This window comes from Genypterus blacodes, unplaced genomic scaffold (assembly GCF_046128005.1).
Source record: "Genypterus blacodes isolate CSIRO-AG114 ecotype Tasmania unplaced genomic scaffold, CSIRO-AGI_Gbla_v1 ptg000298l_1, whole genome shotgun sequence".
NCBI lineage: Eukaryota > Metazoa > Chordata > Actinopteri > Ophidiiformes > Ophidiidae > Genypterus > Genypterus blacodes.
In genome coordinates, this window is record NW_027467089.1 from 118,778 (window position 1) to 142,728 (window position 23,951).

Genomic DNA, 23,951 nt, shown 5'->3' on the forward strand with positions numbered 1-23,951 from the left:
TGTCACTGCAGCAGAGAGGATCAACAACTCAATCCTTTTATTGACTTTATCGATCTTCAAAGTCAATCCAGGTTTGTTGCTGTATTCTTTGATGAGAAGCTGTGGAGATGAAGAGGAGAACTGCTGATACCAGAAGAATGAATCAGCTGCAGTGTAGTTACAGGAGAGAGTTACTGTGTCTCCTTCTGCAGCCTGAACTCTGTCTTGGACTGACTGGATGGTTTGATGAGAACTGGAACCTGCAGATATGAAAAGTCAGTCAGGTTTGATTGACATGAAGGAATATTGGAGAATCAAAACACAGTAAGATATGGATTTAAATGAGTCCTGATGAAAATGTGTCAGTCTAAAGAAGCTACTCACCAACAGACAGAGCCAAGACAATCATAGACAGGATGAGCTGCATAGCTGATGTTGGACACCAAACATTTACTGTAGCACAGCAACAAGCAACAAGTCTACAAGCAGCTCGTCTCTGTTCTGCCTGTCAGGCTCCTCCCACTGCTTCAACGCTGACAAGGACCGGAGCAGCTGAGACGGCAGCTTATACTTTAGTAAGTCACTATCTGGTTCTTATTTGAGTTTCACTGTGATATGATGGAGAAAATGAGATTGATCTTTATCGCTTTCATTTGTATTGTTTATATCAATAGATAATGAAATCCAGACCAAGTCTCATATTGTTTGTCTTCCTCTAGTGGACAGTGTTAGTATTGTATTTAGGTTCCAGAGGTTTTAGTACAGAGCCTGTGGGTTTGCTGTCACTGTGGGCCTCACAGCACAGTAGTACACAGCAGAGTCTGACACTGCACTGGAAGGAATCTTCATGCTGATTTGTTTTTGATCCTTAGACATTTCTACAGACAATCCAGAGTTTGGATCTGCTCTGTTATATGTTGATCCTGATCCAGCGATGGAGATGAGGAACTGTGGTGGTTTTCCTGGATTTTGTCGATACCAGAAGAAATAATCAGCACCAGTTGCAGCTCTGGAGTAATTATAGGACAGAGTCACAGTGCTGCCTTCTAAACTGAACTCTTCCTCTCTGACTGCAGTGAGTTCTTCACAGCTGACACCTAAAGAAAGAGATCACTTAGTTATTCCATGTTGCTGATGCATCAATAAATGAATGAGATTCAGAAAAGGTTTCTTCCTGCAGAATCTAACATACCTGTTAGAATGTGGAGACACAGTAGAGGAAACACACAGCAGTGCACTGACAGCATGTTGAAGAAAGGTGATGCTTCTGCTTTGTGTATTGAACACAGCTGAAGATGGAAGTTTGTCTCTCTTCTAGAGTTCAGTAACAGCTCAGCTCCTCCCTGAATCTCTCCCTCTCCTGAGGAAGGACACCCTTAGTGATGCCTCTCAGCTGGCAGCTCTGATGATTCACTGTTAGACTCCCTCTAGTGGACACAGAGGAGTGTTGTGTTTCCTGTCCTGCAGCAGCAGCAGCAGCAGCAGCAGCAGCAGCAGCAGCAGCAGCAGCAGCAGCAGCAGCAGCAGCAGCAGCAGCAGCAGCAGCAGCGCCCCCATCTTGGTGGTGGTCGTTTCAGGACATTACAAGCTGATGTCTGTACTCTGGCCGGCTGCTCTGTGGTTGTGTGAAACTTAACACTTGGTGTTGTGAAATATCATGTTGAAACTCTTTTATGGCTGTTTAATGGAAGTTTGTTAGTGTGTTGTCATAGCGTGGGAAAATAAGTGCTGGATTCTTTATTTGTTCTTTTAAGGAAATCCAAGGCAGATAGGATATTCAAACTTATTGTGTGTGATTGTGGCACTTATCTGCTCGTCTGAAAGCAGTGAATCAGGGATTGTGTTTGCAGTAATAATCGATTATTTGGAATTAATATTGTGTTGGGACATCAATGTCCCATCAGGTTAACAGCCAGTCAGGTTTGGCAGGATTTGATTCAACCACAGGAGTTGTTGTTGTTGTTGTTGTTGTACAGGGTATTGATCACTCCATTAAACACCCCCCCCCCCCCCACACACACACACACACACACACACACACACACACACACACACACACACACACACACACACACACACAGACAAGCCAACTAAGTCTTCATTCTATCAAAGTCCTGTATCAAAGGTGTGTGTTGTTGTTCTTGTTGAGTTCTGTGCTCTGGTGAAAGCTCCTCCAGTGTTTGATGAGCAGCTGTAAGCACAGAGACTCTGATTAAAGGGGAAGGAGCAGAATCCATCTGATATGAAGCTGTGGTCTGGACCCCACTTCCCTCCTCTTTGTAGAGTCCTCAGATCTCTGTGTTCAGGTTTTTGTACAGCCTCTTCTATACTTTCTATCACTGTGTCTCAGAGCACAGTAGTAGTGAGCTGTGTCTGCCAGGGTGACCTCTGTTAGAGTCAGATCACCGGTCCCTCCTCTTGCTCCTTTCCTCAGTATGAACTGAGGAGCCTGGTTAGGATGATGTCTGTACCAGTAAAGCACAACACTTCCCCCCCCATCTGTCTGATAGGAGCAGCTGAGTGTGACAGACTGTCCCTCTGTTCCACTGACTTCAGCTTCCACAGGAGAGATGCTGTCTGCAGCCATCAGGCCTGGAAAAAGTCCAGACAATGAATCCATCAGACTAACATTGTTGATGAGACTGAGAGGAGAAGAAGAGTGGAACATATCAAGAGTACAGTGTAACTCTATGAGCAGCTACAGCTGAGATCAGATCTATTCTGTCAATAATCAATACACACTAACTGATCACAAACATGAATGTGAAGCCCCATGATGTGATGAACCCAGCAGCTCTCATGAGACATTGATCTGTCTGATAGAACTCACCTCTAAACAGAGCCCAGAGCACAAAGAGGTACAGCAGCATGTCTCTGGAGAGGATGGAGGTTTACTGATGAGACCTTCAGGAGAGGGAACAGATCTACATGCTATAAAGGTTTACTAGAGAGAGACTCCCTCTAGTGGACACAGAGGAATGTTGTGTTGTCTTCCTCCTCCTGATATACTGAATGGTTCAGAGGTTTTAGTACAGAGTTGTGTTGTTTCCTGTCACTGTGGGCTGCAGAGCACAGTAGTACACAGCAGAGTCAGACAGCTGCAGCTTCTGGATCTTCAGAGGAACTGAAGTCTTGTTGAGTTCAGCATCAAATCTCTCTTTCTGGAACTCTGCAGCATTATCTCCTGATCCAATGGTGTAGCGTCTCAGCATAAACCTGGGGAAACTGTTAACTTCCTGTTTGTACCAGAATAAATAAGGAGTTAAAGCTGTGGTCTCAAAAGTACAAGCCAGTGTGAGTGTTTGTCCTTCAGCAGCAGTGACATCTCCTGTTGGCTGGATCACTTTGTCTTCTCCTTTACACTCTGAGGAAGAACATGAGAGGAACACATGGATCAATGAATAATCAATCAATCAATCACCTTCAGCTCAGCAGGTTGTTGAAGTTGAATGGATCTTAAACTCAAAGCATGCTAATAATAGTTGAGTACCAAAGCAAAGTGCAGCTAGAATGATCCACAGCCAGTGTTCCATCTCTACAACAAGGTTTAAAGCATCAGGACTAACTAGCTGATGTTCAACACTCAGTGTGAGAGTTGTTCTCTTCATGGCAGCACTTATTCATGATAGAATGCTCAGACACACAGCAACGATGCTGCAACACCTACTGGATGATGTCGCCCCCTGCTGGAGGGTGAAGGTTTGTCTTCCAGCAGCTTGTCAGTGTGTCAGCTGGTGTTTTAGTACAGAGTTGTGTTGTTTCCTGTCACTGTGGGCCTCACAGCACAGTAGTACACAGCAGAGTCTGTCACTGCAGCAGAGAGGATCAACAACTCAATCCTTTTATTGACTTTATCGATCTTCAAAGTCAATCCAGGTTTGTTGCTGTATTCTGTGATGAGAAGCTGCGGAGATGAAGAGGAGAACTGCTGATACCAGAAGAAGACATTTGCTGCAGTGTAGTTACAGGAGAGAGTTACTGTGTCTCCTTCTGCAGCCTGAACTCTGTCTTGGACTGACTGGATGGTTTGATGAGAACTGGAACCTGCAGATATGAAAAGTCAGTCAGGTTTGATTGACATGAAGGAATATTGGAGAATCAAAACACAGTAAGATATGGATTTAAATGAGTCCTGATGAAAATGTGTCAGTCTAAAGAAGCTACTCACCAACAGACAGAGCCAAGACAATCATAGACAGGATGAGCTGCATAGCTGATGTTGGACACCAAACATTTACTGTAGCACAGCAACAAGCAACAAGCAACAAGTCTACAAGCAGCTCGTCTCTGTTCTGCCTGTCAGGCTCCTCCCACTGCTACAACGCTGACAAGGTCCGGAGCAGCTGAGACGGCAGCTTATACTTTAGTAAGTCACTATCTGGTTCTTATTAGAGTTTCACTGTGATATGATGGAGAAAATGAGATTGATCTTTATCGCTTTCATTTGTATTGTTTACATCAGGGGTCTCCAACCTTTTTGCCTCGGAGAGCTACTTCGACCGAACAAAAGTGTCCGAGAGCTACTCGCGCTTTAAATTATTCGTAAAATTTATCCACATTGCTGATTCTCCACCCAAACCAGCTGAATAAGCGTCTTTTGTGTAAACATTTACAAAATGTTGATATCCAACACTCAACACTCACATTTTGTATCAAAATGCACTTCAATTCAGCAACATAAGCTTGTTTTTTTCTGTATACATTTTCAGTGTCAAGCTCACACTAATGAATTCACATCATATTAATCTCAATGATTAATATGACGGCTCGAAGAAATTCGGGGAATTCTTCGAGCCGGTGCGTTCGCTAACGACAGATGACGCCCTGCTGGCAGCCGGGAGGTCCCATGAAAAGTTGCCGTGGACTTTAGTGAAGTGGCGCTCCACAGACGCGTTCGCACAGCAACTGAGACACGCACACACTTGCCATTCGCATTCGTAATTTGTTGCCTTTTATCGGGGCTGTTTGCGGGGCTGTCACCGTCAAATCAGGCGTGTGCTTGCTGGCCAGATGTTACGGTGCCACATAACCAAACATGACAGCAGCGTCATTTGTTGGACTGACAGCTGATTGGCTTATAATCGTTTTGTGACAAAAGGAGGCGGGATGTTTGTGAATGTGATCTTTACCAAGTGACGACGTGTTGGCAAATGTACGTATTCTTTGAACCTTTCGGGAGCGACTCGGAAACGCTTCGGGAGCGACCGGTCGATCGCGAGCAACGTGTTGGCGACCCCTGGTTTACATCAATAGAGAATGAAATACAGACCAAGTCTCACAGTGTTTGTTTCCCTCTAGTGGACAGTGTAAGTATTGTATTTAGGTTCCAGAGGTTTTAGTACAGAGCCTGTGGGTTTGCTGTCACTGTGGGCTTCACAGCACAGTAGTACACAGCAGAGTCTGTCACTGCACTGGAAGGAATCTTCATGCTGATTTGTTTTTGATCCTTAGACATTTCTACAGACAATCCAGAGTTTGGATCTGCTCTGTTCATTATTGATCCTGATCCCAAATGGGAGATGAGGAACTGTGGTGGTTTTCCTGGATTTTGTCGATACCAGAAGAAAGAGTCACCACCAGTTGCAGCTCTGGAGTAATTATAGGACAGAGTCACAGTGCTGCCTTCTAAACTGAACTCTTCCTTCCCTTCTCTGACTGCAGTGAGTTCTTCACAGCTGACACCTAAAGAAACAAAGGATCAATACCAAATCAATAGGCAAGGGTTCAATCAATCAAACTTCTATTCAAAGTATGTGCAGATACATTGAGTCACAAACCTTTAAATGTAGAGATGAGTAAAGTCCAAAGTCCAGCATGTTGCAGTGACAGCATGTTAGCAACAGAAGCAGGTGACCTTCAGTGGATGAAACAGAAGTTAGTGTGGCAGCTGGGCTCAGGTTTGTACTTTGATAGTGTTGCTCCTCCCTCCTCCATGGCTTTGTGTTTGTCTCAGTCTTGTTGAAGTCGTTTCCTCCATCATGGAGGTTTGCTTATCACTCCTATTGGATTCATATTGTATCATGAACCACATTGAATCTAGTTGTGTTTGTCTCCCCCTAAAGGACAATGTGAGGTACTGCATTGTGTTTTCTGACTGAGCTCCAGAGGTTTTAGTACAGAGTTGTGTTGTTTCCTGTCACTGTGGGCTGCAGAGCACAGTAGTACACAGCAGAGTCTGTCACTGCAGCAGAGAGGATCAACAACTCAATCTTTTTATTGACTTTATCGATCTTCAAAGTCAATCCAGGTTTGTTGCTGTATTCTGTGATGAGAAGCTGTGGAGATGAAGAGGAGAACTGCTGATACCAGAAGAAGAAATCTGCTGCAGTGTAGTTACAGGAGAGAGTTACTGTGTCGCCTTCTGCAGCCTGAACTCTGTCTTGGACTGACTGGATGGTTTGATGAGAACTGGAACCTGCAGATATGAAAAGTCAGTCAGGTTTGATTGACATGAAGGAATATTGGAGAATCAAAACACAGTAAGATATGGATTTAAATGAGTCCTGATGAAAATGTGTCAGTCTAAAGAAGCTACTCACCAACAGACAGAGCCAAGACAATCATAGACAGGATGAGCTGCATAGCTGATGTTGGACACCAAACATTTACTGTAGCACAGCAACAAGCAACAAGTCTACAAGCAGCTCGTCTCTGTTCTGCCTGTCAGGCTCCTCCCACTGCTACAACGCTGACAAGGTCCGGAGCAGCTGAGACGGCAGCTTATACTTAAGTAAGTCACTATCTGGTTCTTATTAGAGTTTCACTGTGATATGATGGAAAAAATGAGATTGATCTTTATCGCTTTCATTTGTATTGTTTACATCAATAGAGAATGAAATCCAGACCAAGTCTCATAGTGTTTGTCCCCCTCTAGTGGACAGTGTTAGTATTGTATTTAGGTTCCAGAGGTTTTAGTACAGAGCCTGTGGGTTTGCTGTCACTGTGGGCTTCACAGCACAGTAGTACACAGCAGAGTCTGACACTGCACTGGAAGGAATCTTCATGCTGATTTGTTTTTGATCCTTAGACATTTCTGCAGACAATCCAGAGTCTGGATCTGCTCTGCTGATTATTGATCCTGATCCCGAATGGGAGATGAGGAACTGTGGTGATTTTCCTGGATTTTGTCGATACCAGAAGAAAGAGTCAGCTGCAGCATTGTTGGAGTAATTATAGGACAGAGTCACAGTGCTGCCTTCTAAACTGAACTCTTCCTCTCTGACTGCAGTGAGTTCTTCACAGCTGACACCTAAAGAAAGAGATCACTTAGTTATTCCATGTTGCTGATGCATCAATAAATGAATGAGATTCAGAAAAGGTTTCTTCCTGCAGAATCTAACATACCTGTTAGAATGTGGAGACACAGTAGAGGAAACACACAGCAGTGCACTGACAGCATGTTGAAGAAAGGTGATGCTTCTGCTTTGTGTATTGAACACAGCTGAAGATGGAAGTTTGTCTCTCTTCTAGAGTTCAGTAACAGCTCAGCTCCTCCCTGAATCTCTCCCTCTCCTGAGGAAGGACACCCTTAGTGATGCCTCTCAGCTGGTAGCTCTGACGATTCACTGTTAGACTCCCTCTAGTGGACACAGAGGAGTATTGTGTTTCCTGTCCTGCAGCAGCAGCAGCAGCAGCAGCAGCAGCAGCAGCAGCAGCAGCAGCAGCAGCAGCAGCAGCAGCAGCAGCAGCAGCGCCCCCTATCGGTGGTGATTGTTTCAGGACATTACAAGCTGATGTCTGTACTCTGTCCAGCTGCTCTGTGGTTGTGTGAAACTTAACACTTGGTGTTGTGAAATATCATGTTGAAACTCTTTTATGGCTGTTTAATGGAAGTTTGTTAGTGTGTTGTCATAGCGTGGGAAAATAAGTGCTGGATTCTTTATTTGTTCTTTTTTAAAGAAATCCAAGGCAGATAGAAAATTCAAACTTTTTGTGTGTGATTGTGGCACTTATCTGCTCGTCTGAAAGCAGTGAATCATTGATTGGGTTTGCAGTTATAATCGATTATTTGAAATGAATATTGTGTTGGGACATCAATGTCCCATCAGGTTCACAGCCAGTCAGGTTTGGCAGGATTTGCTTCAACCACAGGAGTTGCTGTTGTTGTTGTACAGGGTATTGTTCACTCAATGAACAACCCCCCCCCCCCCCCCCCCAACACACACACACACACGCACACACACACACACACATACTGACAAGCCAACTAAGTCTTGATTCTATCAAAGTCCTGTATCAAAGGTGTGTGTTGTTGTTCTTGTTGAGTTCTGTGCTCTGGTGAAAGCTCCTCCAGTGTTTGATGAGCAGCTGTAAGCACAGAGACTCTGATTAAAGGGGAAGGAGCAGAATCCATCTGATATGAAGCTGTGGTCTGGACCCCACTTCCCTCCTCTTTGTAGAGTCCTCAGATCTCTGTGTTCAGGTTTTTGTACAGCCTCTTCTATACTTTCTATCACTGTGTCTCAGAGCACAGTAGTAGTGAGCTGTGTCTGCCAGGGTGACCTCTGATAGAGTCAGATCACCGGTCCCTCCTCTTGCTCCTTTCCTCAGTATGAACTGAGGAGCCTGGTTAGGATGATGTCTGTACCAGTAAAGCACAACACTTCCCCCCCCATCTGTCTGATAGGAGCAGCTGAGTGTGACAGACTGTCCCTCTGTTCCACTGACTTCAGCTTCCACAGGAGAGATGCTGTCTGCAGCCATCAGGCCTGGAAAAAGTCCAGACAATGAATCCATCAGACTAACATTGTTGATGAGACTGAGAGGAGAAGAAGAGTGGAACATATCAAGAGTACAGTGTAACTCTATGAGCAGCTACAGCTGAGATCAGATCTATTCTGTCAATAATCAATACACACTAACTGATCACAAACAGGAATGTGAAGCCCCATGATGTGATGAACCCAGTAGCTCTCATGAGACATTGATCTGTCTGATAGAACTCACCTCTAAACTGAGCCCAGAGCACAAAGAGGTACAGCAGCATGTCTCTGGAGAGGATGGAGGTTTACTGATGAGACCTTCAGGAGAGGGAACAGATCTACATGCTATAATGGTTTACTAGAGAGAGACTCCCTCTAGTGGCCACAGAGGAGTGTTGTGTTGTCTTCCTCCTCCTGATATACTGAATGGTTCAGAGGTTTTAGTACAGAGTTGTGTTGTTTCCTGTCACTGTGGGCTGCAGAGCACAGTAGTACACAGCAGAGTCAGACAGCTGCAGCTTCTGGATCTTCAGAGGAACTGATCTTAAGGTGGAATCCAGCCTGGATGTAAATCTCTCCTTGAACTCTTCCTCTGTTTTTCCAGAGCCAAACGTAAAGGTGCTCAGAATGAAGTTGGGCCTGTTGGTTCCATCTTGTTTGTACCAGTAAATATATACGTTAGCTTGTGTGCTGTTGTATAGACAGCTCAGTGTCTCTGTCTCTCCCTCAGCAGCAGTCACTTCTCTTTCTGGTTGCAGCACGTTGTCTTTTTGAGCTCTGCTCTCTGTAACACAGCAACAAAACATGTCAGCCGTGTTTCAAAGCATGGAGTCAATGTTGGATAAATGGAACAGAAACAGATCAGAGTCACACCAAGGCAAACAGCAGCCAGCAGCAGTGAGAGGAGCAGAGACTCCATGTGTGCTCTGTTCAGTAAGTGTGAGCTCCAGCTGATGTGAGGAAGACTCTGCAGCTCTCAGTCTTCATCAACTCTAAGTTGGTATGGTTGGTAGGTTTGCTTATCACTCCTATTGGATTCATATTGTATCATGAACCACATTGAATCTAGTTGTGTGTGTCTCCCCCTAAAGGACAATGTGAGGTACTGCATTGTGTTTTCTGACTGAGCTCCAGAGGTTTTAGTACAGAGTTGTGTTGTTTCCTGTCACTGTGGGCTGCAGAGCACAGTAGTACACAGCAGAGTCAGACAGCTGCAGCTTCTGGATCTTCAGAGGAACTGAAGTCTTGTTGACTTCAGCATCAAATCTCTCTTTCTGGAACTCTGCAGCATTATCTCCTGTTCCAAAGGTGAAGCGTCTCAGCATAAACCTGGGGAAACTGTTAACTTCCTGTTTGTACCAGAATAAATAAGGAGTTTTATCTGTGGTCTCAAAAGTACAATCCAGTGTGAGTGTTTGTCCTTCAGCTCCAGTGACATCTCCTGTTGGCTGGATCACTTTGTCTTCTCCTTTACACTCTGAGGAAGAACATGAGAGGAACACATGGATCAATGAATAATCAATCAATCACTTTCAGCTCAGCAGGTTGTTGAAGTTGAATGGATCTTAAACTCAAAGCATGCTAATAATAGTTGAGTACCAAAGCAAAGTGCAGCTAGAATGATCCACAGCCAGTGTTCCATCTCTACAACAAGGTTTAAAGCATCAGCACTAACTAGCTGATGTTCAACACTCAGTGTGAGAGTTGTTCTCTTCATGGCAGCACTTATTCATGATAGAATGCTCAGACACACAGCAACAATGCTGCAACACCTACTGGATGATGTCGCCCCCTGCTGGAGGGTGAAGGTTTGTCTTCCAGCAGCTTGTCAGTGTGTCAGCTGGTGTTTTAGTACAGAGCCTGTGGGTTTGCTGTCACTGTGGGCTTCACAGCACAGTAGTACACAGCAGAGTCTGTCACTGCAGCAGAGAGGATCAACAAATCCACACCACCTTTATCTGCATACAGTTTAGTGGAGAACCTGGAGTCTGATTTCAGAGAGTCTGAAGATTTAACAAAGTTTGATCCAGAGATGAGGATGAGGAACTGTGGTGGATTTCCTGGATTTTGTCGATACCAGAAGAAATAATCATCTCCAGTTGCAGCTCTGGAGTAATTATAGGACAGAGTCACAGTGCTGCCTTCTAAACTGAACTCTTCCTTCCCTTCTCTGACTGCAGTGAGTTCTTCACAGCTGACACCTAAAGAAAGAGATCACTTAGTTATTCCATGTTGCTGATGCATCAATAAATGAATGAGATTCAGAAAAGGTTTCTTCCTGCAGAATCTAACATACCTGTTAGAATGTGGAGACACAGTAGAGGAAACACACAGCAGTGCACTGACAGCATGTTGAAGAAAGGTGATGCTTCTGCTTTGTGTATTGAACACAGCTGAAGATGGAAGTTTGTCTCTCTTCTAGAGTTCAGTAACAGCTCAGCTCCTCCCTGAATCTCTCCCTCTCCTGAGGAAGGACACCCTTAGTGATGCCTCTCCGCTGGTAGCTCTGACGATTCACTGTTAGACTCCCTCTAGTGGACACAGAGGAGTATTGTGTTTCCTGTCCTGCAGCAGCAGCAGCAGCAGCGCCCCCATCTTGGTGGTGGTCGTGTCAGGACATTACAAGCTGATGTCTGGGGTTGTAATTGTTGTTGTTGTTGTTGTACAGGGTATTGTTTAAAGGACCGGGCTGAAGGTCCTCCTTCGTGTTCGTTGAATTGGTGATGAATGATGAGGAAAAGATGAGCTGAGATCTTTAGATGTGTTTTACTGAAGTGAGACGTTGAACAGCTGGTCCTGCCCCCTTCATGCTGTGGTGAGTCAGGCCATGAGTTTCCACGTACAAGTGCATTCATGCCGTAAGCAAAAGGCGTTCCCATAGTATTCTAATTCATTGATGACAATGTGGTTTAACCACTGTTGATTGGTCAGCCAGCTTTGGCAGAGGCGGCGCTGTAATTCAAATCTGAGGGATGTACAGCTGGATGTGGGGGAGAGTGAAATACTCTTTGCCTGTAAATTAAAGAACAGCACTACAGTGTAATTAACCCTTCTCTAACCCCCACTGATCTAATCCAGGCACCTCAGACTGAGAGGCTCTATCCTCCCTTCTACTGTCCCACAAATGCTGAGGCTTAGATAAGGTGATGCAGTGACCCTCAGCTGCACTCTTCACCTGTTGACAGATATGTGTTATCAAGCCCTCCTGGAGTGAGAAGCTGTGGACCCCTCTGTTTTATTGTTTCATTACCAGACTTGCCGGAGCCAGCAATTTGGTTACTGTCACTATTTTAATCCCAGTTCCTGCATTTACTTATATACAGTGGGATGCGAAAGTTTGGGCAGCCTTGTGAATTTTCATGATTTTCCTTTATAAATCATTGGTTGTTAGGATAAAAAAAATCAGTTAAATATATCATATAGGAGACAAACTCAGTGATATTTGAGAAGTGAAATGAAGTTTATAGGATTTACAGAAAGTGTGCAATAATTGTTTAAACAAAATTAGGCAGGTGCATACATCTGGGCACTGTTGTCATTTTATTGATTTCAAAACCTTTAGAATTAATTATTGGAACTCAAAATTGGTTTGGTAAGCTCAGTGACCCTTGACCTCCATACACAGGTGAATCCAATTATGAGAAAGGGTGTTTAAGGTGTAAGGTTATTTAAGGCAATTGTAAGTTTCCCTCCTCTTTGAATCTTCTCTGAAGAGTAGCAACATGGGAGGCTCAAAACGACTCTCAAATGACCTGAAAACAAAGATTGTTCACCATCATGGTTTAGGGGAAGGATACAGAAAGCTGTCTCAGAGATTTCAGCTGTCTGTTTCCACAGTTAGGAACATATTGAGGAAATGGAAGACCACAGGCACAGTTCAAGTTAAGGCTCGAAGTGGCAGACCAAGAAAAATCTCGGATAAACAGAAGCGAAGAATGGTGAGAACATTCAGAGTCAACCCACAGACCAGCACCAAAGACCTACAACATCATCTTGCTGCAGATGGAGTCATTGTGCATCGTTCAACTATTCGGCGCACTTTACACAAGGAGATGCTGTATGCGAGAGTGATGCAGAGGAAGCCTTTTCTCCGCCCACATCACAGAGCCGCTTGAGCTATGCTAAAGAACATTTGGACAAGCCAGCTTCATTTTGGAATAAGGTGCTGTGGACTCATGAAACTAAAATTGAGTTATTTGGGCATAACCCCGTGGCGTTATGCATGGAGGAAAAAGAACACAGCATTCCAAGAAAAACACCTGCTGCCTACAGTTAAATTTGGTGGTGGTCCATCATGATGTGGGGCTGTGTGGCCAGTGCAGGGACTGGGAATCTTGTTAAAGTTGAGGGACGCATGGATTCCACTAAATATCAGCAGATCCTGGAGACCAAAGTCCAGGAATCAGTGACAAAGCTGAAGCTGTGCCGGGGCTGGATCTTTCAACAAGAGAACGACCCTAAACACTGCTCAAAATCTACTAAGGCATTCATGCAGAGGAACAAGTACAACGTTCTGGAATGGCCATCTCAGTCCCCAGACCTGAACATTATTGAAAATCTGTGGTGTGACTTAAAGAGAGCTGTCCATGCTCGGAAACCATCAAACCTGAATGAACTAGAGATGTTTTGTAAAGAAGAATGTTCCAAAATACCTTCAACCAGAATCCAGACTCTCATTAGCAGCTATAGGAAGCGTTTAGAGGCTGTTATTTCTGCAAAAGGAGGATCTACTAAATATTGAGTTAATTTTTTTTGTGGTGCCCAAATTTATGCACCTGCCTAATTTTGTTTAAAGAATTATTGCACACTTTCTGTAAATCCTATAAACTTCATTTCACTTCTCAAATATCACTGAGTTTGTCTCCTATATGATATATCAAACTGATTTTTTTTTATCCTAACAACCAATGGTTTATAAAGGAAAATCATGACAATTAACAAGGCTGCCCAAACTTTCGCATCCCACTGTATGTTTGACATTATTTGATATATTCCAACAGTATAAATCACACCAAACACACTGACAAGCCAACTAAGTCTTGATTCTATCAAAGTCCTGTATCAAAGGTGTGTGTTGTTGTTCTTGTTGAGTTCTGTGCTCTGGTGAAAGCTCCTCCAGTGTTTGATGAGCAGCTGTAAGCACAGAGACTCTGATAAAAGAGGAAGGAGCAGAATCCATCTGATATGAAGCTGTGGTCTGGACCCCACTTCCCTCCTCTTTGTAGAGTCCTCAGATCTCTGTGTTCAGGTTTTTGTACAGCCTCTTCTATACTTTCTATCACTGTGTCTCAGAGCACAGTAGTAGTGAGCTGTGTCTGCCACGGTGACCTCTGTTAGAGTCAGATCAGTTGAATTCCTGGAGGTCCTGGATTCATATCGTTTATCAGGAATAAATACATTGGTCCCTCCTCTTCCTCTTTTCCACAGTATGAACTGAGGAGCCTGGTTAGGATGATGTCTGTACCAGTAAAGGTCAACAGTTCCCTGATCTGTCTGATAGGAGCAGCTGAGTGTGACAGACTGTCCCTCTGTTCCACTGACTTCAGCTTCCACAGGAGAGATGCTGTCTGCAGCCATCAGGCCTGGAAAAAGTCCAGACAATGAATCCATCAGACTAACATTGTTGATGAGACTGAGAGGAGAAGAAGAGTGGAACATATCAAGAGTACAGTGTAACTCTATGAGCAGCTACAGCTGAGATCAGATCTATTCTGTCAATAATCAATACACACTAACTGATCAGTCTGGTTTAGAGCACAAACATGAATGTGAAGCCCCATGATGTGATGAACCCAGCAGCTCTCATGAGACATTGATCTGTCTGATAGAACTCACCTCTAAACTGAGCCCAGAGCACAAAGAGGTACAGCAGCATGTCTCTGGAGAGGATGGAGGTTTACTGATGAGACCTTCAGGAGAGGGAACAGATCTACATGCTATAAAGGTTTACTAGAGAGAGACTCCCTCTAGTGGACACAGAGGAGTGTTGTGTTGTCTTCCTCCTCCTGATATACTGAATGGTTCAGAGGTTTTAGTACAGAGTTGTGTTGTTTCCTGTCACTGTGGGCTGCAGAGCACAGTAGTACACAGCAGAGTCAGACAGCTGCAGCTTCTGGATCTTCAGAGGAACTGATCTTAAGGTGGAATCCAGCCTGGATGTAAATCTCTCCTTGAACTCTTCCTCTGTTTTTCCAGAGCCAAACGTAGAGGTGCTCAGAATGAAGTTGGGCCTGTTGGTTCCATCTTGTTTGTACCAGTAAATGTTTACGTCTGTTCGTGTGCTGTTGTATAGACAGCTCAGTGTCTCTGTCTCTCCCTCAGCAGCAGTCACTTCTCCTTCTGGTTGCAGCACGTTGTCTTTTTGAGCTCTGCTCTCTGTAACACAGCAACAAAACATGTCAGCCGTGTTTCAAAGCATGGAGTCAATGTTGGATAAATGGAACAGAAACAGATCAGAGTCACACCAAGGCAAACAGCAGCCAGCAGCAGTGAGAGGAGCAGAGACTCCATGTGTGCTCTGTTCAGTAAGTGTGAGCTCCAGCTGATGTGAGGAAGACTCTGCAGCTCTCAGTCTTCATCAACTCTAAGTTGGTATGGTTGGTAGGTTTGCTTATCACTCCGATTGGATTCATATTGTTTCATGAACCACATTGAATCTAGTTGTGTTTGTCTCCCCCTATAGGACAATGTGAGGTACTGCACTGTATTTTCTGACTGAGCTCCAGAGGTTTTAGTACAGAGTTGTGTTGTTTCCTGTCACTGTGGGCTGCAGAGCACAGTAGTACACAGCAGAGTCAGACAGCTGCAGCTTCTGGATCTTCAGAGGAACTGAAGTCTTGTTGAGTTCAGCATCAAATCTCTCTTTTTGGAACTCTGCAGCATTATCTCCTGATCCAAAGGTGGAGCGTTGCAGCATCAACCTGGGGAAACTGTTAACTCCCTGTTTGTACCAGAATAAATAAGCATTTGTATCTGTGGTCTCAAAAGTACAATCCAGTGTGAGTGTTTGTCCTTCAGCAGCAGTGACATCTCCTGTTGGCTGGATCACTTTGTCTTCTCCTTTACACTCTGATGAAGAACATGAGAGGAACACATGGATCAATGAATAATCAATCAATCACTTTCAGCTCAGCAGGTTGTTGAAGTTGAATGGATCTTAAACTCAAAGCATGCTAATAATAGTTGAGTACCAAAGCAAAGTGCAGCTAGAATGATCCACAGCCAGTGTTCCATCTCTACAACAAGGTTTAAAGCATCAGGACTAACTAGCTGATGTTCAACCCTCAGTGTGAGAGTTGTTCTCTTCATGGCAGCACTTATTCATGATAGAATGCTCAGACACACAGCAACGATGCTGCAACACCTACTGGATGATGTCGCCCCCTGCTGGAGGGTGAAGGTTTGTCTTCCAGCAGCTTGTCAGTGTGTCAGCTGGTGTTTTAGTACAGAGCCTGTGGGTTTGCTGTCACTGTGGGCCTCACAGCACAGTAGTACACAGCAGAGTCTGTCACTGCAGCAGAGAGGATCAACAAATCCACACCACCTTTATCTGCAGACAGTTTAGTGGAGAACCTGGAGTCTGATTTCAGAGAGTCTGAAGATTTAACTAAGTTTGATCCAGAGATGAGGATGAGGAACTCTGGTGGATTTCCTGGATTTTGTCGATACCAGAAGAAATAATCATCTCCAGTTGCAGCTCTGGAGTAATTATAGGACAGAGTCACAGTGCTGCCTTCTAAACTGAACTCTTCCTTCCCTTCTCTGACTGCAGTGAGTTCTTCACAGCTGACACCTAAAGAAACAAAGGATCAATACCAAAACAATAAGCAAAGGTTCAATCAATCCAACTTCTATTCAAAGTATGTGCAGATACATTGAGTCACAAACCTTTAAATGTAGAGATGAGTAAAGTCCAAAGTCCAGCATGTTGCAGTGACAGCATGTTAGCAACAGAAGCAGGTGACCTTCAGTGGATGAAACAGAAGTTAGTGTGGCAGCTGGGCTCAGGTTTGTACTTTGATAGTGTTGCTCCTCCCTCCTCCATGGCTTTGTGTTTGTCTCAGTCTTGTTGAAGTCGTTTCCTCCATCATGGAGGTTTGCTTATCACTCCTATTGGATTCATATTGTATCATGAACCACATTGAATCTAGTTGTGTTTGTCTCCCCCTACAGGACAATGTGAGGTACTGCATTGTGTTTTCTGACTGCACCAGAGAGTTTTGTTGGTTTAAGTAAAGTGTTGTGTTGTTTCCTGTCACTGTGGGCTGCAGAGCACAGTAGTACACAGCAGAGTCAGACAGCTGCAGCTTCTGGATCTTCAGAGGAACTGATCTTAAGGTGGAATCCAGCCTGGATGTAAATCTCTCCTTGAACTCCTCCTCTGTTTTTCCAGAGCCAAACGTTAAGGTGCTCAGAATGAAGTTGGGCCTGTTGGTTCCATCTTGTTTGTACCAGTAAATATTTACGTTAGCTTGTGTGCTGTTGTATAGACAGCTCAGTGTCTCTGTCTCTCCCTCAGCAGCAGTCACTTCTCCTTCTGGTTGCAGCACGTTGTCTTTTTGAGCTCTGCTCTCTGTAACACAGCAACAAAACATGTCAGCCGTGTTTCAAAGCATGGAGTCAATGTTGGATAAATGGAACAGAAACAGATCAGAGTCACACCAAGGCAAACAGCAGCCAGCAGCAGTGAGAGGAGCAGAGACTCCATGTGTGCTCTGTTCAGTAAGTGTGAGCTCCAGCTGATGTGAGGAAGACTCTGCAGCTTTCAGTCTTCATCAACTCTAAGTTGGTATGGTTGGTAGGTTTGCTTATCACTCCTATTGGATTCATATTGTATCATGAACCACATTGAATCTAGTTGTGTTTGTCTCCCCCTAAAGGACAATGTGAGGTACTGCTTTGTGTTTTCTAACTGAGCTCCAGAGGTTTTAGTACAGAGTTGTGTTGTTTCCTGTCACTGTGGGCCTCACAGCACAGTAGTACACAGCAGAGTCTGTCACTGCAGCAGAGAGGATCAACAACTCAATCCTTTTATTGACTTTATCGATCTTCAAAGTCAATCCAGGTTTGTTGCTGTATTCTGTGATGAGGAACTGTGGAGATGAAGAGGAGAACTGCTGATACCAGAAGAAGTAATCTGCTGCAGTGTAGTTACAGGAGAGAGTTACTGTGTCGCCTTCTGCAGCCTGAACTCTGTCTTGGATTGACTGGATGGTTTGATGAGAACTGGAACCTGCAGATATGAAAAGTCAGTCAGGTTTGATTGACATGAAGGAATATTGGAGAATCAAAACACAGTAAGATATGGATTTAAATGAGTCCTGATGAAAATGTGTCAGTCTAAAGAAGCTACTCACCAACAGACAGAGCCAAGACAATCATAGACAGGATGAGCTGCATAGCTGATGTTGGACACCAAACATTTACTGTAGCACAGCAACAAGCAACAAGTCTACAAGCAGCTCGTCTCTGTTCTGCCTGTCAGGCTCCTCCCACTGCTACAACGCTGACAAGGACCGGAGCAGCTGAGACGGCAGCTTATACTTTAGTAAGTCACTATCTGGTTCTTATTAGAGTTTCACTGTGATATGATGGAGAAAATGAGATTGATCTTTATCGCTTTCATTTGTATTGTTTACATCAATAGAGAATGAAGTCCAGACCAAGTCTCATAGTGTTTGTCCCCCTCTAGTGGACAGTGTTAGTATTGTATTTAGGTTCCAGAGGTTTTAGTACAGAGCCTGTGGGTTTGCTGTCACTGTGGGCCTCACAGCACAGTAGTACACAGCAGAGTCTGACACTGCACTGGAAGGAATCTTCATGCTGATTTGTTTTTGATCCTTAGACATTTCTACAGACAATCCAGAGTTTGGATCTGCTCTGCTGATTATTGATCCTGTTCCAAAATGGGAGATGAGGAACTGTGGTGGTTTTCCTGGATTTTGTCGATACCAGAAGAAAGAGTCACCACCAGCAGCACCTTTGGAGTAATTATAGGACAGAGTCACAGTGCTGCCTTCTAAACTGAACTCTTCCTTCCCTTCTCTGACTGCAGTGAGTTCTTCACAGCTGACACCTAAAGAAAGAGATCACTTAGTTATTCCATGTTGCTGATGCATCAATAAATGAATGAGATTCAGAAAAGGTTTCTTCCTGCAGAATCTAACATACCTGTTAGAATGTGGAGACACAGTAGAGGAAACACACAGCAGTGCACTGACAGCATGTTGAAGAAAGGTGATGCTTCTGCTTTGTGTATTGAACACAGCTGAAGATGGAAGTTTGTCTCTCTTCTAGAGTTCAGTAACAGCTCAGCTCCTCCCTGAATCTCTCCCTCTCCTGAGGAAGGACACCCTTAGTGATGCCTCTCCGCTGGTAGCTCTGACGATTCACTGTTAGACTCCCTCTAGTGGACACAGAGGAGTATTGTGTTTCCTGTCCTGCAGCAGCAGCAGCAGCAGCGCCCCCATCTTGGTGGTGGTCGTGTCAGGACATTACAAGCTGATGTCTGGGGTTGTAATTGTTGTTGTTGTTGTTGTTGTACAGGGTATTGTTTAAAAGACCGGGCTGAAGGTCCTCCTTCGTGTTCGTTGAATTGGTGATGAATGATGAGGAACAGATGAGCTGAGATCTTTAGATGTGAGACGTTGAACAGCTGGTCCTGCCCCCTTCATGCTGTGGTGAGTCAGGCCATGAGTTTCCACGTAGAATTGCATTCATGCCGTGAGCAAAAGGCGTTCCCATAGTATTCTAATTCATTGATGACAATGTGGTTTAACCACTGTTGATTGGTCAGCCAGCTTTGGCAGAGGCGGCGCTGTAATTCAAATCTGAGGGATGTACAGCTGGATGTGGGGGAGAGTGAAATACTCTTTGCTTGTAAATTAAAGAACAGCACTACAGTGTAATTAACCCTTCTCTAACCCCCACTGATCTAATCCAGGCACCTCAGACTGAGAGGCTCTATCCTCCCTTCTACTGTCCCACAAATGCTGAGGCTTAGATAAGGTGATGCAGTGACCCTCAGCTGCACTCTTCACCTGTTGACAGATATGTGTTATCAAGCCCTCCTGGAGTGAGAAGCTGTGGATCCCTCTGTTTTATTGTTTCATTACCAGACTTGCCGGAGCCAGCAATTTGGTTACTGTCACTATTTCAATCTCAGTTCCTGCATTTACTTATATATGTTTGACATTATTTGTTATATTCCAACAGTATAAATCACACCAAACACACTGACAAGCCAACTAAGTCTTGATTCTATCAAAGTCCTGTATCAAAGGTGTGTGTTGTTGTTCTTGTTGAGTTCTGTGCTCTGGTGAAAGCTCCTCCAGTGTTTGATGAGCAGCTGTAAGCACAGAGACTCTGATAAAAGAGGAAGGAGCAGAATCCATCTGATATGAAGCTGTGGTCTGGACCCCACTTCCCTCCTCTTTGTAGAGTCCTCAGATCTCTGTGTTCAGGTTTTTGTACAGCCTCTTCTATACTTTCTATCACTGTGTCTCAGAGCACAGTAGTAGTGAGCTGTGTCTGCCAGGGTGACCTCTGTTAAAATCAGATCAGTTGAATTCGAGGAGGTCCTGGATTGATATCGTTTATCAGGAATATGTTCAGTGGTATCTCCTCTTGCTTCTTTCCACAGTATGAACTGAGGAGCCTGGTTAGGATGATGTCTGTACCAGAAAAGGTAAACACTTCCCTGATCTGTCTGATAGGAGCAGCTGAGTGTGACAGACTGTCCCTCTGTTCCACTGACTTCAGCTTCCACAGGAGAGATGCTGTCTGCAGCCATCAGGCCTGGAAAAAGTCCAGACAATGAATCCATCAGACTAACATTGTTGATGAGACTGAGAGGAGAAGAAGAGTGGAACATATCAAGAGTACAGTGTAACTCTATGAGCAGCTACAGCTGAGATCAGATCTATTCTGTCAATAATCAATACACACTAACTGATCACAAACATGAATGTGAAGCCCCATGATGTGATGAACCCAGCAGCTCTCATGAGACATTGATCTGTCTGATAGAACTCACCTCTAAACTGAGCCCAGAGCACAAAGAGGTACAGCAGCATGTCTCTGGAGAGGATGGAGGTTTACTGATGAGACCTTCAGGAGAGGGAACAGATCTACATGCTATAAAGGTTTACTAGAGAGAGACTCCCTCTAGTGGACACAGAGGAGTGTTGTGTTGTCTTCCTCCTCCTGATATACTGAATGGTTCAGAGGTTTTAGTACAGAGTTGTGTTGTTTCCTGTCACTGTGGGCTGCAGAGCACAGTAGTACACAGCAGAGTCAGACAGCTGCAGCTTCTGGATCTTCAGAGGAACTGATCTTAAGGTGGAATCCAGCCTGGATGTAAATCTCTCCTTGAACTCTTCCTCTGTTTTTCCAGAGCCAAACGTAAAGGTGCTCAGAATGAAGTTGGGCCTGTTGGTTCCATCTTGTTTGTACCAGTAAATATATACGTCTGTTTGTGTGCTGTTGTATAGACAGCTCAGTGTCTCTGTCTCTCCCTCAGCAGCAGTCACTTCTCCTTCTGGTTGCAGCACGTTGTCTTTTTGAGCTCTGCTCTCTGTAACACAGCAACAAAACATGTCAGTCATGTTTCAAAGCATGGAGTCAATGTTGGATAAATGGAACAGAAACAGATCAGAGTCACACCAAGGCAAACAGCAGCCAGCAGCAGTGAGAGGAGCAGAGACTCCATGTGTGCTCTGTTCAGTAAGTGTGAGCTCCAGCTGATGTGAGGAAGACTCTGCAGCTCTGTCTTCATCAACTCTAAGTTGGTAGATTTGAAGGAGGAGTCTGGTCACAGTGACAGGCCGCACAGCTGTCTTCTTCCTCCTGCTGACAACTTCAGCCGTCTCTCTGCTACACAGCTGTACCTCTAAATGCTTCCTGAGCTTGAAGAACCTGTGATCATCAGGAGATTGACTGAGTCGTCCCAAAGCAGCAGACACTCACTGAGGTCCAGTGATTGAGTTTGTCTCCTGTCCCGTCTGGTGGAGATGACATGAGCTCTGCCACCACATCTCAACAATGACATGAAGACAAAGTGGAACATAAGGAAATGACTTTGTGCTTCAATGTGAAGAAACATTTGATTCAATTGGTCCATGAAGATGATTAGATGAGTTTTTACAGATATGTTACAAGAACTGAACCACAGAAACGATGTCACACACTTGTTAGGGGGCTTCTTATTCTCAAAGTCCCCTTGATGGTGATGTTGTTGAGTAAAATGAGGATGTGAAGAGAGGAGCTGTCACTCCCTCTAGTGGACAGTGTTAGTATTGTGTTTAGGTTCCAGAGGTTTTAGTACAGAGCCTGTGGGTTTGCTTTCACTGTGGGCTTCACAGCACAGTAGTACACAGCAGAGTCTGTCACTGCAGCAGATGGGATCAACAAATCCACACCACGTTTATCTGCAGACAGTTTAGTGGAGAACCTGGAGTCTGATTTCAGAGAGTCTGCAGATTTAACAAAGTTTGATCCAGAAATGAGGATGAGGAACTGTGGTGGATTTCCTGGATTTTGCCGATACCAGAAGAAAGAGTCACCACCAGCAGCACCTTTGGAGTAATTATAGGACAGAGTCACAGTGCTGCCTTCTAAACTGAACTCTTCCTTCCCTTCTCTGACTGCAGTGAGTTCTTCACAGCTGACACCTAAAGAAACAAAGGATCAATACCAAATCAATAAGCAAAGGTTCAATCAATCAAACTTCTATTCAAAGTATGTGCAGATACATTGAGTCACAAACCTTTAAATGTAGAGATGAGTAAAGTCCAAAGTCCAGCATGTTGCAGTGACAGCATGTTAGCAACAGAAGCAGGTGACCTTCAGTGGATGAAACAGAAGTTAGTGTGGCAGCTGGGCTCAGGTTTGTACTTTGATAGTGTTGCTCCTCCCTCCTCCATGGCTTTGTGTTTGTCTCAGTCTTGTTGAAGTCGTTTCCTCCATTATGGAGGTTTGCTTATCACTCCTATTGGATTCATATTGTATCATGAACCACAATGAATCTAGTTGTGCTTGTCTCCCCCTAAAGGACAATGTGAGGTACTGCATTGTATTTTCTGACTGAGCTCCAGAGGTTTTAGTACAGAGCCTGTGGGTTTGCTGTCACTGTGGGCCTCACAGCACAGTAGTACACAGCAGAGTCTGTCACTGCAGCAGAGAGGATCAACAAATCCACACCACGTTTATCTGCAGGCAGTTTAGTGGAGAACCTGGAGTCTGATTTCAGAGAGTCTGAATATTTAACAAAGTTTGATCCAGAGATGTAGAGGAGAAATTCTGGTGGATTTCCTGGATATTGTCGATACCAGAAGAAATCATCTCCAGCACCTTTGGAGTAATTATAGGACAGAGTCACAGTGCTGCCTTCTAAACTGAACTCTTCCTCTCTGACTGCAGTGAGTTCTACACAGCTGACACCTAAAGAAAGAGATCACTTAGTTATTCCATGTTGCTGATGCATCAATAAATGAATGAGATTCAGAAAAGGTTTCTTCCTGCAGAATCTAACATACCTGTTAGAATGTGGAGACACAGTAGAGGAAACACACAGCAGTGCACTGACAGCATGTTGAAGAAAGGTGATGCTTCTGCTTTGTGTATTGAACACAGCTGAAGATGGAAGTTTGTCTCTCTTCTAGAGTTCAGTAACAGCTCAGCTCCTCCCTGAATCTCTCCCTCCTAAAGGTTTTAGGTTTAGGGTTGTGTTGTTTCCTGTCACTGTGGGCTTCACAGCACAGTAGTACACAGCAGAGACAGCTGCAGCTTCTGGATCTTCAGAGGAACTGAGGTCTTGTTGACTTCAGCATCAAATCCCTCTTTCTGGAACTCTGCAGCATTATCTCCTGATCCAAAGGTGGAGCGTCGCAGCATAAATTTAAGGAAACTGTTAACTTCCTGTTTGTACCAGAACAAATAAGTACAATCCAGTGTGAGTGGTTGTCCTTCAGCAGCAGTGACATCTCCTGTTGGCTGGATCACTTTGTCTTCTCCTTTACACTCTGAGGAAGAACAGAACGTGAGGAGAAGAGATGAATGAATAAAGATCATAGATTAAACAGGAGGTTTCGGTAGTTACCTAGCCAGAGAGTCAGGATCAGGATGTTACTCAGCCAGTGTTTCATGTCTGCAGTGAGAGGGGAGGAGAGAAGAAGAAAACAGATACTCTGATGGGTCTGAGCCTTTACTTCATTGGTCCTCCATCTTCATCGACTGTACTAACTCGACTGCATCATGACCATGCCTCTCTTC

General features: G+C 44.4%; 3 protein-coding genes and 1 long non-coding RNA gene across 6 annotated transcripts in view; 1 reads left to right on the plus strand and 3 right to left on the minus strand.

The window, feature by feature from the left end:
• LOC142988140 (armadillo repeat-containing protein 1-like) overlaps positions 1–23,951 on the plus strand; it is a 70,947-nt gene that overhangs the window by 41,126 nt on the left and 5,870 nt on the right. The window contains exon 1 of one of the 3 annotated variants that reach the window (XM_076137183.1): positions 17,872–18,228. The exons of 1 other annotated variant lie outside the window; for it this stretch is intronic. In XM_076137183.1, the coding sequence (XP_075993298.1) occupies positions 18,070–18,228 (159 nt within the window). In that variant the 5' untranslated portion in view covers positions 17,872–18,069. Of the gene's footprint in view, positions 1–17,871; positions 18,229–23,951 lie in introns of those variants that run through there. One more of the 3 variants, XM_076137179.1, reaches the window with a different exon arrangement.
• Positions 3,223–4,700, minus strand: LOC142988126 (uncharacterized). Its single transcript, XR_012960564.1, has 3 exons — positions 4,148–4,700; positions 3,470–4,023; positions 3,223–3,343 (listed from the first exon to the last, which is right to left on the minus strand). It is a non-coding gene; the product is annotated as an uncharacterized LOC142988126 (long non-coding RNA).
• LOC142988137 (uncharacterized) lies at positions 10,070–14,717 on the minus strand. The gene is made up of 5 exons (XM_076137177.1): positions 14,517–14,717; positions 13,940–14,263; positions 10,978–11,160; positions 10,458–10,882; positions 10,070–10,158 (listed from the first exon to the last, which is right to left on the minus strand). Exons 1-4 carry the CDS (start codon positions 14,554–14,556, stop codon positions 10,530–10,532), a joined length of 900 nt encoding a protein of 299 aa, XP_075993292.1. The 5' UTR covers positions 14,557–14,717; the 3' UTR covers positions 10,070–10,158; positions 10,458–10,529.
• LOC142988129 (uncharacterized) lies at positions 20,407–23,769 on the minus strand. The gene is made up of 4 exons (XM_076137171.1): positions 23,458–23,769; positions 21,648–21,703; positions 21,345–21,461; positions 20,407–21,255 (listed from the first exon to the last, which is right to left on the minus strand). Exons 1-4 carry the CDS (start codon positions 23,748–23,750, stop codon positions 20,912–20,914), a joined length of 810 nt encoding a protein of 269 aa, XP_075993286.1. The 5' UTR covers positions 23,751–23,769; the 3' UTR covers positions 20,407–20,911.

What these genes read in the sequence shown, in the direction of transcription:
- LOC142988137 (XM_076137177.1), bottom strand. Translation starts at nt 14,556, where the DNA reads ATGCTGCTGTACCTCTTTGTGCTCTGGGCTCAGTTTAGAG. An exon ending in TAGAAAGTATAGAAGAGGCT is followed by an intron (nt 11,161 to 13,939) that starts GTACAAAAACCT and finishes GGCATCACTAAG; the next exon opens with GGTGTCCTTCCTCAGGAGAG. An exon ending in GTGTCTCCACATTCTAACAG is followed by an intron (nt 10,883 to 10,977) that starts GTATGTTAGATT and finishes CTCTTTCTTTAG; the next exon opens with GTGTCAGCTGTGAAGAACTC.
- LOC142988129 (XM_076137171.1), bottom strand. Translation starts at nt 23,750, where the DNA reads ATGATCTTTATTCATTCATCTCTTCTCCTCACGTTCTGTTCTTCCTCA. An exon ending in AAGATCCAGAAGCTGCAGCT is followed by an intron (nt 21,704 to 23,457) that starts GTCTCTGCTGTG and finishes ATGTGGTGGCAG; the next exon opens with AGCTCATGTCATCTCCACCA. An exon ending in GCTGGCTGCTGTTTGCCTTG is followed by an intron (nt 21,256 to 21,344) that starts GTGTGACTCTGA and finishes GCTGTGTTACAG; the next exon opens with AGAGCAGAGCTCAAAAAGAC.